General features: G+C 36.6%; 1 protein-coding gene across 10 annotated transcripts in view; it reads right to left on the bottom strand.

Annotated features, from left to right (window-relative positions):
- Nucleotides 1-1,821: 1,821 nt before the first annotated feature.
- Nucleotides 1,822-12,095, bottom strand: part of GULP1 (GULP PTB domain containing engulfment adaptor 1) — a 159,930-nt gene continuing 149,656 nt past the window's right edge. For 8 of the 10 annotated variants that reach the window (XM_075756138.1, XM_075756136.1, XM_075756134.1 and 5 more), the window contains 2 exons: nt 11,822-11,916; nt 1,822-3,917 (listed from right to left, as the gene is read on the bottom strand). In XM_075756138.1, coding sequence (XP_075612253.1) covers nt 3,846-3,917; nt 11,822-11,916 — 167 coding nt within the window. In that variant the 3' untranslated portion in view covers nt 1,822-3,845. Of the gene's footprint in view, nt 3,918-11,676; nt 11,731-11,821; nt 11,917-12,095 lie in introns of all 10 variants that reach the window. The other 2 variants (XM_075756140.1, XM_075756143.1) reach the window with 1 other exon arrangement.

The raw sequence follows: 12,095 nt of genomic DNA, 5'->3' as shown, positions 1-12,095 counted from the left end.
ACCTCTGGGATTACACAACCACGCTTACTTCTGCAAGTGTGAGAATTTTCTTTTTCCTTTCTTCCTTTCCATAAGTGAAGCCAAGATGAAATAGAATTCATTTTGCCACATGAAAGATTTAATCTTTGCCAATTTGAGTGATTTGATCAATTATACGTTTAGCACAAATCACATCTGTCACATGGAAGGACAAACGACAGCCACTTAGAAACCCATCTGACGTAAAGACAATGGGCTAAGCCAAGAACATCCTGCAGTGACACTCAGTAATTTGTCAAAGGTTAAAAAAGAGAAAACACAAACTCACTTTATATCAGCTTCTTTGACATAAGAAGAATTCTAACCTAAGCACCTCAGTTACTCAGGTATGGTGTAATAAGCAGGTAGGAAGAGAAAAATAGTCCATATCATACCAAAAAAAAGGAATAGGAAGTGAGGAATCTTGCTTCTAGGTGTTAGTATAGCTTGGTATGACACACCAGTGCACTAGTTGGGCAGGTGACAAGTGGAACCGAAATCTAGAATTACATGTCCACAAAGTGATATAGTCACAGTTAACATGATCACCAGTGTGATCACAGTTTAAAGAAGTTTAAGAAAAAAAAAGGGAAAGAAAAGATATCCGAAAGGAAGAAAAAAGTGTGGACAAATCCGGTAGCACCCAATTACAATTGGTATTTTAGTTTTGTTGGAGGGCAAATTTGAGTCAAGAAAACCCTTCTTCACAACTCATTTAGCACTGTATCTTTAGTCTAGTAGATGGTGTTACTGACTTCTTACACGCTTCTGTCAAGTGAAATGCCTATGGCCACACAATTAGCAGAATCACTTCACATGCTCAGTCCAAACCAGCTATCAAGCTTCCCCCCCACCCTCAAAAGCTTAGAGACTCTGCTTTTAATTGACAATGGAAAGAGTAGGAATTTGTAAGAAGACAACTTCAAGAGAAAAAAAAAAAATCATCTGAGCAACAGGAGCACTCCCTTTTAATCTAAACAGAGCAAGAACAATCACCTAGACTCCTTGTACTGCTCTCAAATAATATATTTTTTAAGTAATAGTCTGAAGATTTTGCAGATGATGTTACTGCACTATCTGTAAAAGAACTCTGAAACTAGTGGGAACAGGGAGACGTGTCCTGAGAAAGAATTGCTCATGCTGATAACTGACAGGAGATTACACGTACTCCTCACTTGCTAGCCCTGACAGCATCCCTTCCCATTAACTGTCCAAGCCCCATTTGCGCAAATGGCAGAAGTTAAATGGGGTTTGGGTATTAGCTTGAAGACAAATTTTGGGCTGGAAGTAATTACCAGATGGTTTAAGACTAGTTTTCTTTTCTCAAAGGCATCAACGCCATATCCTGCAGCACACACCTGGTTTACAGAGGTTGCTTTCTAGGATTCAAAAGGATTTCAAGTACATCCCTTACTCCTTAAATAACCATTAGGGTCATTTAGCAGCTAAGCATATTTAGCAACTAAGTATTTAAAAAAAAAAAAAAGGCAATAAAGAGTCCATTAAATCCATTAAGGACCATGCAGAGAATTACTCCCCAATTACTAGTATTAGGTAGCTGCATACAGAACAAGATTTTTCTCTGTTGATTACACATTAGACCAAGCTCAACAATAAAGGTCAAACATTGGAGTTACTCTTACACTGGTTGTGATCAGATTCTTCCCAGCTCAGAAGGTGACTAACGCTTTGACACATTTCAGCACTAAACCATTTTTTGTGGCAGGTCCTGCCCAACATTTAAGCACCTCCCCACCATCCCTTCCACGGGGCATTTTACTGAATGAGCATTGTGTTCTAGGATGCAATTTATTTAAAAACATTTATTTTAGGCAAAATTAAACAGACATTTGAGATTACATAGAAATACAGTTTCCAATTGGATCACATAATCTTTTCATTAAAAATGCACTGTTGTGTTGATTTAAGTATTTTTGTATGGATTGACCAGGTATTTAATATTTAACCATGCCATTTGCAGTCAACTATCATAAAAATCAGTAACGAAAAAGGTTTCTTAAAATGTGCAAATATTATCTTAGTGTTACCGTTGATAATAAATGACCACTAAGTAGATGCTTATTATGTAAAGCTTTTTAAAGTACAATAAAAATACAAATTCTATTTGTTAAAAAAGGCCATTGCTATGGCTACTAAACATTCTCGTTATACAAATTCCAAAATACTATATGACAAACAAAATTATAAAGACTTTTCTTTATGAAACATATACTATTCTATTTGTTAGTGATTTTATATATTTTAATATATATATTTATATATAATACTCTATATGAATGTTGAACACAGCATAAGAGAGAGGAAGACTAATGTAATGTGGAACATTAAGGCCCCCATTCAGCAAGGTACCTGAGCATATGTCAAACTTAGCAAAGGAAGAATCCCATTCATTTCAGTGGACTTCAAAGGTACATGCAGAAGTACTTTGTTGAACAAGGCATAGAGATAGACGTGTGATGACAAATTTGCAAAATGTATTTTTGGTGTAAACTGTAACTGTTAAGGACAAAACCGTAAGTATCACAAAAAACTTCTCATTAAAAAGGAAAGAAAATATAAAAAAATAAACCCACCTGAATTTTTTCTTCCACATCTGTTTTGCCCTCTGTTTTGAGGGGAAAATATATTAGAATTTTTCAAGTTTTTGAATTGAACTAAGGTGGAGTTTGGGCATCGAAACACTAATGATAATAATTTTCTGAGATAGCTTTAAGATGGTATTTTATTGCTTATGCTAGAAATTAAGAATGCATAGACAGGTCAGCGTTCAACTCACTAGCAGCTGAAAATTTTGGTGTGCAGTTATTTCTGTAACATGAACAACCAATGGGTATGAAGGACTTATACTGGATTCTTGCAGCAAGCTTCAAAACTAGTAAGACACATAACGTTAAAGCAGACAGTGAAAGAAATACTCAATAGAGGCTGACTGTAAACACTCAGGTGTTGAAAGTTACAGAATTGAGTCCAGTAAACAGAGTGCCTGCTTATATACAAAATTACATAAATTCTTAAGTAAATGCAAGACCATAATCTTGTTTTTAAGTTATGGTTATCATGTAATGAATTCCAAATTTCATACTTTACAGTTCAGCTATAAAATATCAAAACAAAGGGCAGTTACTTTGTCCATTCTGCAATTCAGCAGTTGTTCTATGCTCATTAAACACTGATTAGCATACTAGCAATTTGTTAGTTTCTAAAACATGAATTAAGGACCTAAAATTCTTCTGGATTTTATAAACTAATAACAACATATATACAGCACTGTAATCATACACAGTAATGAAATCAATTACATGGCATCCGGATTTACCTTTTAAGCATATATTAAAGGTTAGTATTTTCTGCTTTTTCACTGCAATTTGAACTTTTTGTACTAGATATGAATCATTTTACTACTTGAATATTAAATAATGCCTTAAAAACATAATTTCGAAATGCTGCCAGGTAAAGTATTACGTAAAAAAATCATGCTTGCATGTCTGCAAACAGAGAGAGGTATGCGTGAGCTTTCTGAATAACTTCTTCAGGCTAATAGTCATAAAGCGTAGTAAACTTGGGCCAAAATGTGAGAGAAAGAAACACAACAGCGTAATTTAATTCATATTTCATAAACAAATACAACTTTTTACATTTGTACAGGGAAAGACTGGAACCAAGTTGGATTTTTACACAAGCAAACCTCACAAGAGTTTACATGTCAAAAAAAGCAATTTTTGGCACACGGAAAATATCTGTGAATATGTGATCAGAATTTAAAAAAAAAACCACTGCGTAGGAATTTCACATTTAGTTTCTTGGCATCAGCACCTGCTGTCCAGTGGGTCAAGACAAAATACCGTGCCTTCAAGAGTTAATCCCATTTTGAACCCCTCCTGCAATGAAACAAGACATAGTTAATAAAAAGGAAAGTGATTTCTGGAGGATTAAGCTCTCTTTCTAAAAACATCTAAGTTTGGGCTTATCTTTAGGCAGATAACCATAAGGATACTTCAGAGTGAATTCACAGACATTTACATTATTTGGTCAGCTGATTTTTAATACATCTTAATGGTGAACTTATAAAAGGATGCCTCTCATACAACAAAAGAAATACAGTATGTATATAAAATGAAGAAAAGACTATAGAATAAAAATATTGGCTATTCATCTACATAGGTTGATAGAAAAACAAACAAGCTTGACTTGCACCATGTTGTTCTTGAGTAAAATTCAAGATAATTTATAAGCAGGAAAGATTAGGGCTATATGAGCAAAGAGTTTATTATATTTACACTCGAAAGATTCAAGTAAGTCACGTCGTTAGAAACACCAGGTGACTCCTACATTCAGTAACCCCTTATCTTAGAAGCAGTCCAACAAAAAGTACATTACTCAACCACATCCCAAAGGGTTGTTCAGAATCACTCCCTGAGCAGTTCAATTGACAGGTGTATGCTTTACAGCCTACTGCCATTTGAGCTTCACTAAAAAGGCAAATAAAATTATCCTTGCTCTACTGCAAATGAACAAACCGTGCATTTCAAAGGCACGTAACTCTGTGAAATACAATACAATGGTCTTTAGAAAGTGCAAAGAATTTCTTTAAAATTCGGACAAAAATTCCTCTTTTTACTCACATTAGTTTGATTAGTAAAAACACAAAAATGGTTATAAGCTAGATGCTACCACCCCCTCTGTTGAAAAGAAATTCATTCTACAAGTACTTGTGTTTGGTTTACAAAATGTACTTAGCTTGCACCAGTTCTAAAATAACGGCAGCACTTTTAATACAGGGAAAGTGCTCTTGCGTTAATTTATTTTTGGTTTAAAAGAAGCGGAATAATTATGGCTTGACCTTCAAAAGAAAAGTCACCTTTGAGTCAAGAAAATTTCAGTCTGTTAGGTGTAAGTACTGTAAAGCTATAAGCAATTGAAACAAGGGCTCTGAATAGAAATGCCATGCAAACGTCAGCTCCAGTGGAAGCTGGCACAGTGTTCAGTTCAGTGTTGTCTTAACGTACAGTTCACTTAGAGAATGCTGATTGTAGGCTATGAAATCAATAATGTGCTTTCATGAAGCAAACATCTTGTAAACAAAATAAATCTTTTTGTAAAGCAATCTGTACTGGGATTAGGCATATACTAAAGCCCTTTCTCATAATGCACAGCAGTACCTCAGGAGCATACCTTTCATTTTGAAAGATAAATCCCAAGTCAAACCAGCTTAATTTCAAATAAATTTAAGCCACAGGCTGCAATGTTAGAAGCATATGAATATTTAATAACTCCACTATCCACTGCCAACTGAAAAGTAACGGTGAGAAATAGAATAAACTTCCTGGCAATAGTTACTAAATGATCTGAGATCTTGCAAGTAAGGCAGATCTGTACTATGACACGAGGAGCCAGTAGCAGTACTATGGTGTAAACCTTCTCCAACTGTGCTACCCGCTTTGCCCTACCTGGGTGACATGGTGCTCCCAAAGCTCACCGGTGTATTTGACTGGGTTTTTTCTCTGTATTTTTCAAAGGGCTAACAGGAAGAGCATTCAATGCAAAAGATATTTCAAGCAAACAGTACCTGAAGTTCCAAGTCAAACACATCCTGATATAAACAGGCATTGTTCATTTACCCAAAGGATACTATTAATTGATGTAACTGCAGTCAAAGGACGACTGCTTACACAGAATTCAGAGAATTAGCCCTACAGTCTAGCCTGTTAAAATTGCAAATCCCGCAGTTACAGTGTGTGTGAAATGCTAATCTTTTAAAGGATTTAAGGGCTGCTTCCAGTTTGGAGGCTGTAAAAGGGATAGTTTGTGCTTCAACCTGAGGATGCTTGATAGAGCAGCTGCAATAGTAGAACAGCTATGGCAACTGGTTTAACAAGGACAACCAGCTTCATTCTTAGCAATCCACTGAATGCACATCCCATTCATGTCTGGCATGCTGTTATCTTTCTTCCATACATTTAAGTACTGTTTGTTGGTGTCTTACGTAGCTACACTTCCACTGCCCCTTTTCTGGCTAGCTAAGAGCAAATCAAATTATGCATTTTGGAAGTGCACACATCTCACTGCTCTCACGTTGATCGTGTGGGGGTTTTTAATTTTTGTTTTATTCCATACAAACTGATATTTTGTCACTTATCACTTGGTTTGTGTTTGCTGTGACTTCGCTTTGAACTATTCCGGCTTTCTTGAAGAACAGTTGTCTCCTTGACCTTTCCTTCTCAACTTCACTCCAGACCACTTCCCCTCCATTTAGTCCTCCTCCTCTTTTAAGCAGTAATATTTTGCATTTAAAAGAATCGCATTTTCACATATTTGCAATGATGTGATCAATGTTAATCCATTAAGAGACTGCTGCACTATATGTATCATAATTATTCAAAAAGCCTTTTAACATTATTACCATAATGAATGATTGTCTGTTTGAAAAGAAAATAGTGATGTGGTTGCAGGTGCTGTTAGCAGTTGCATACCTGAGAACCCAGCTTCTATCAGAGGCAGAACTGATAAGGAAGTAAAACGTACTGCTACAGAGCCAGGAACTGCAGTGTTAACACATCCGTACTTAAAAATGGCCCATGCACATAGCTGTCTATAACAGGAACATAACTTTTAATGTTTGCCTGTTAAATCACAAAAACTCCACTATCATCAACAGTCAGATACCACAGTTACTAGGAGGCTCAAACTTCCATGCCAACCACACGGTCAAAAAAGCCCAACAACATAAAAAGGACATCAAGGAAATCTAGATAGCCATCTGGGCATTTTTCAGATTTTAAAAGAATGTAAAATTCAGATTTTTTTCTTCATGAATATTTAAGCGCAGGACAAAAAATGCATAGGAATATAAACCTAGGCAAGCTGTACTGTCTTGCCCTATAGTCCCACTAAATTAAATGCAGAACATCCTTGTCCAGCAGACTCTTTGGCAAAGTGATTGCAATCAAATTTCCAAAGATCAGGAAAGCAAGGTCTTCAGGTCTCCCACAGCCATTTCCATTCTTAATCCCTCAGGTTTTGCAAAAATAACTCCATATTCTTAAATAGTTTTTGGAATCTCCCAAACTATACTTTGGTAAATATACAATTAAAAAAAATTCCAATTAGCTGTAGTCAAGCAAGCCATGGGAAGATGAGGTCTTAAGATTCTCCTTTAAGTCCAGAAACAGTTGAACTGTGATTTCTACAGGTAACAGAATAAGCATCCTATGCTGTAGTTCTCACAGCAATGCAGAACACTGAGCTTTATGCCCGCTTTCAGGAATACAGTATATATATATATACACACACCCCCGAACTGCAAAAGTTTCTCAAGTCTTACAGCTCCTACTTGAAGCTGCTGTATGATTATTATAGTATCATCATACAGCATATGCCTACTTTCAACTCTCCACTCCAAAACCCAGCATTTGCAGCTGTAATAATAATGAAGTCAGTTGGAATGACTGAGCAGATTATAATTGATTTATTTTTATCTTTTTTCTAATAAACTCAATTAATGTGTTAGGCAGAATATTTTTTCTCTAAAAATGACATGTATATTCAGCACTTGGTACATGTTACATACTATATATATTAAAAATGCATCATTAATACATAGCATTTTAAATATTTTGCCTTGTGAAATTCAGACATTTCAGCTTCTAATAACATGTGTTCTTAGCATAACACACTGCCCGTTCATTAAAAGAACATGTGTGCCATGGCCTCCTGTACTTTAAAGGTTCAGGAAACAGTAACTCCTCGTGTGGTCAGAAAAAAAAAAAAATCTCTAATTTGCTGATTTTCAGGGAACGCAGAAAAAGGCCATCCCTGGTACTGGACAGGAGTGGGAACAGGAAGGGCTATGAAGCGTGCATCTCTGTTGTGCCTTGCTTCTGTGTTCATATCCCCATGATCACAGTGTCAAGTTACTTTTTTATTTCCAAGGTGATTTAAAACAAGGACTGAACATCTTAGTTACTCAGAAAAATGATGGTATTGTACTGAAGGATATGATGAGTCTCAAAGAGAGGAGTAAAGCTTGTTTTCACTAGAACAAGTAAGGCAAAACCAGCCTCTCTTCCAAAACTCCCACTTTTTTGTGTCTGTGATAATATGATGTGAGCTATTCCAGTTAAAAACAGTAAACAGTAAAAGATAAAGAACTTCCACTGTATCAGAAGATAAATTTGCTGAAGTCAACCCTCATGGCTCTGAGTTTAACTCACTTATCCCTTCACAGTGGCTTCACTCAATGAGCTTAAGTCAGCACAAACCCAATGAACCAATGAGAAGTTTACACCTCTCTGACAAGGTAATTCAGAGGGCTAAGCATAACTTATTTCAGATGGAAAGACGACAAAGCCTACTGTCTGCTTCTGGCCATGCAGGGAGAATGGCTTGCAGCTCCTGGAAGCTTTATGATATTAACTACCTTGAAATTTTAATAAATTATAGCAGCTGTTGCTGATTTGATTCATGATCCAAGGAAACTTCCCCTTGCTGCAAGATTTCTGGGAAAATAGACAGATTAATTTTATTAATGTCTGGATACAGTCAAAATAGAGAGGATGAAAATATGTTTCAGCAGAAGGGCGGGGGGAAACAGGAGGTTGGACAGTCATCAGAGAGAGGCCTGAACTGTAAAAGTCACATCTCAGCACATGTTTGAGTTTTGAGCTCTCCAAAAAGATCAACAGAGATTGGACTGAGCAATGGAATAGAAAGAGCTTAAGTGTGAAATTTGGATCTTCACTAAAGTTTAAACATAAAAATGTTCCCCTAGAGATCAGGGAACTTTATCTGATCTCATTAATTTCAGAATATCAGATGCAAAGGAAAAGCACCCACTACTTAACAGTTTATTCTCCAATGCCTCTTCTGCTGTGCTGTGCCTCCCTCTCCCACTTTGCTTGCACATCACCTTCCAATGCATACATATGCTGAGACAGCTTTTCTGCAGACTGGGGCTTGTCTGCTGAGGCATCTGACATAGCTCTACACGACAAACAGGGTAAGAGACAAATAGGACCGAGCTGCTCCAGCCAGGCTGGTACTGCCTGGCGCCGAGGAAGCTTGCTCGCCACTCGGAGTGTAGGATAAACTGCATTTAATATCCTCTCAGAATAAGTTTGTACTTTGAACTATTAGACGTGTTTGTAAACAACTTACCTTTGTATATTTAATGGAATACATATTTACTGGCACTCAGGCTGTACTTTTGTAATGTAAAGACAACAGATCCGTTCACTTTACATTCCAGAGAAGGAAAGAAATCTATGTTTTTCTCTCCTGTTTCTTAATGTAAGATTTCCCAGAGCACATTACATGTTCTGTGGTTTTACCTTTTGTAGGTCTGTTTCACCATCCTTCTTGTAGACTGTGCATCTAAACAACCGTTGACTTCTAGCACAGCTATCTTCTGCTCATTGCAAGGTTTTAAATAATTATTTCCAATTAAAAACACATTCACAAATGTGATTGTACTAATGCAAAAATCTATGTATCAAAGGTTTTGCTTAAACCATTTCACTAATGACAATCTGATGATGAAAACTGGAGATTTCACTAGTACACATGGAAAACAAACAGCAATGAAAATGAAGGCTTAGTATTAGAGCTGGTAAGACTAAAGAAAACTAACATCAGCTGTCCCACCTTAAAATTGTAGGCCCTTAAAAATCAAAATAGCCCTGACTTAAAGAGTTGTATATCTAAAATACAAATCTTAGAAGTTTTTATATATTTATATATAAGTACACACATATGCATAAAAACACCACACATGAACACATGCACACTTCAATTGTAAATGCTTTAAATACCATTATTAAAATATGATATACCAACCATCGCTGACGCTAGGCACCCAGGAAAGCACAAGAAGATAAAAGAGATTATTAGGAAAAACATGTTTTAATCTGTATTTTGCACCAATCACCTAGTAAAATAAATGCACACAGCTTTTGCTTTGGCCAAAGTAAATTTTTTTTTCCACAACTTGTCGGCTTTACACTTGTTTTCAATTGGATTACACATGAATAAGTTTTGTGCCTAAATAAAGAATCGCAAATTAATTTTCAGTGAAAGTGTCAGGGTATGCTAAGACTGGAATGCTAGACTCTCTAATTGTGAGACTAGTTTATACAGCAGATTAAAAAGTTGGAAAAAATAAAATATGTACGTGCAGGGGGAAATACCTCACCAATGCAATATTCTTTGCAATGGGACACAGAAACGATCTAAGGTCTGAGGGATATGTTATTGGTTGGTCATCTGCTACAAGAGAGTACAAACAATGATATGAGGTGTTCATTATATGACTTCAAAAGTCTTTGAGAAAGATTTCTACTGTTCCATTCACTGATGTTTTGTGAGTTGATAACACTTTGCAGTCTTATATGCTAACAATATAAAATTTTGCCAAAATACTGCCTGTAATAAGAACTCTTAGTGTGTGACATTTACTACAGTCACAGGATTCCTCCTAGTATCCACAGATACTACAGTATACTTTTTCCTAAAATGAAGTATAGACAATGGAAACATTGATATGTATCAATGTGAGGTGCTAAAAGATTTGGGGTTTTTGTGCTAAAGGGCTTGGTAATAACATAGCATTCACAAAACACAAGCATTTTTACTGGAATTGCAGAGAAGCCAGTTTTGGCTTTTAGCTGCTATCTGAAATTATATGGGCCAGAGAACAGGCGACCAAGAACCTAAATTTCTTACTTCACAGTGAGTGGAGTTTGCCAGTGGCACCATCCTAAACTGATATGGAAAATGAAACTTCACTGTGAACAGGAATTCAACAATTTTACTTAGATAAATTAAACAGTATTTAAATCTTATTTCAGCCATTTTGAAATGTTTCTGCTGCTCTCCAGGTAGAAGTGAGGAACTGAAGAAGCCCGAGAGCTAGCTCTCTTGGACTTTGTGGCCTCCTGAGATATAAGAGGGCTGGAAGCCCTGGGAATAATTTCTGCTGAGGAGCCAGAATCCTAGAAATTCAAGTTCCCAGTATTTTCAGCCTTCCGCTTTGCTGGCAGGCTGCTGAAAAAAAACAGATAAGCAAGCTGGCAAGAAACTAGCAGTTTGGAAACTCTGACTGAAGAGAGTGATTTATTCCAAAACTTGAAGGTTTTCTCCTAAAATTGCTTCAAAATTGGGTCAATAAACAGATACTGTTGAGTGTTTCAGAATCAACAAATATTTACTGATAAAAACACATCAGTTCAGAATTCTTGAATCAGTTCTCAATAGCTTTATTGTCCCAGAGTGCAAATACAGCTATTTTTAAAGGCAGCAGAAAAACGCCATGACCCCTAAAGCACGTACTTTGCCTTTGCCAGTGCTATAGAAAACAGCATTAATACCACTGAGGGAAAGATCAGGGTATAGCAGGGTGGTGGTGACTGCTGGAACTGAAGAATAACAGCATCAGTGTATATGTAGTGCTCTCACCTCAGCTCTCTTTTTTTGAGCTTGCTCAGTCCCCTCCCAGGCAAAAGTAGCAGTATCACATGTTGAATAGATTGCTAATAAACCCTAAATCAGTGCAGATGTCTGTATTGATACCATGCGCTAACATTTGTAAGGATCTTTGGGTTAACAAATTCAAACTCCACCTCAAAACCCATGAGATATACTTACAAAAGGAATAGTCGGAAATAGGTGGGGTTTGTCCTATGCATTTGTGTGTGCAGTCTGGAATACATTTTCAGAATATTGTCGGTATGTATGTCAAGAACATTCATGCAGTCATAGAAAACTGCATATTTGATAACCCAGTAGTTACCTGCATCTCATCTAGTTTGGACTGAATGTCTGGAGGGAAATCTCCTGCTCCACAGCTAAAAGGGTCAAAAGGTTCTGCTCCAAAAAGGTCTCTCTCTGGAACAAAAGAAAAGTGAGTCACTGAGAGAAAATGTACGGGCTATGACAACAGCTCTGAAAAACTCAGCTTACATCTCCTTACAAGCTGAATAATAGCCCCTCCAGATATGCAACTGATTAACCACAACTTTTAACATCCAAATTTGAAAGCCATGTCTTGATTAGTTTTCCAAAGT

The sequence above is a fragment of the Balearica regulorum genome, chromosome 6 (assembly GCF_011004875.1).
Source record: "Balearica regulorum gibbericeps isolate bBalReg1 chromosome 6, bBalReg1.pri, whole genome shotgun sequence".
Lineage (NCBI taxonomy): Eukaryota > Metazoa > Chordata > Aves > Gruiformes > Gruidae > Balearica > Balearica regulorum.
Note: the sequence above shows the minus strand (reverse complement) of the source record. Positions and strands in the feature narration are given on the sequence as shown.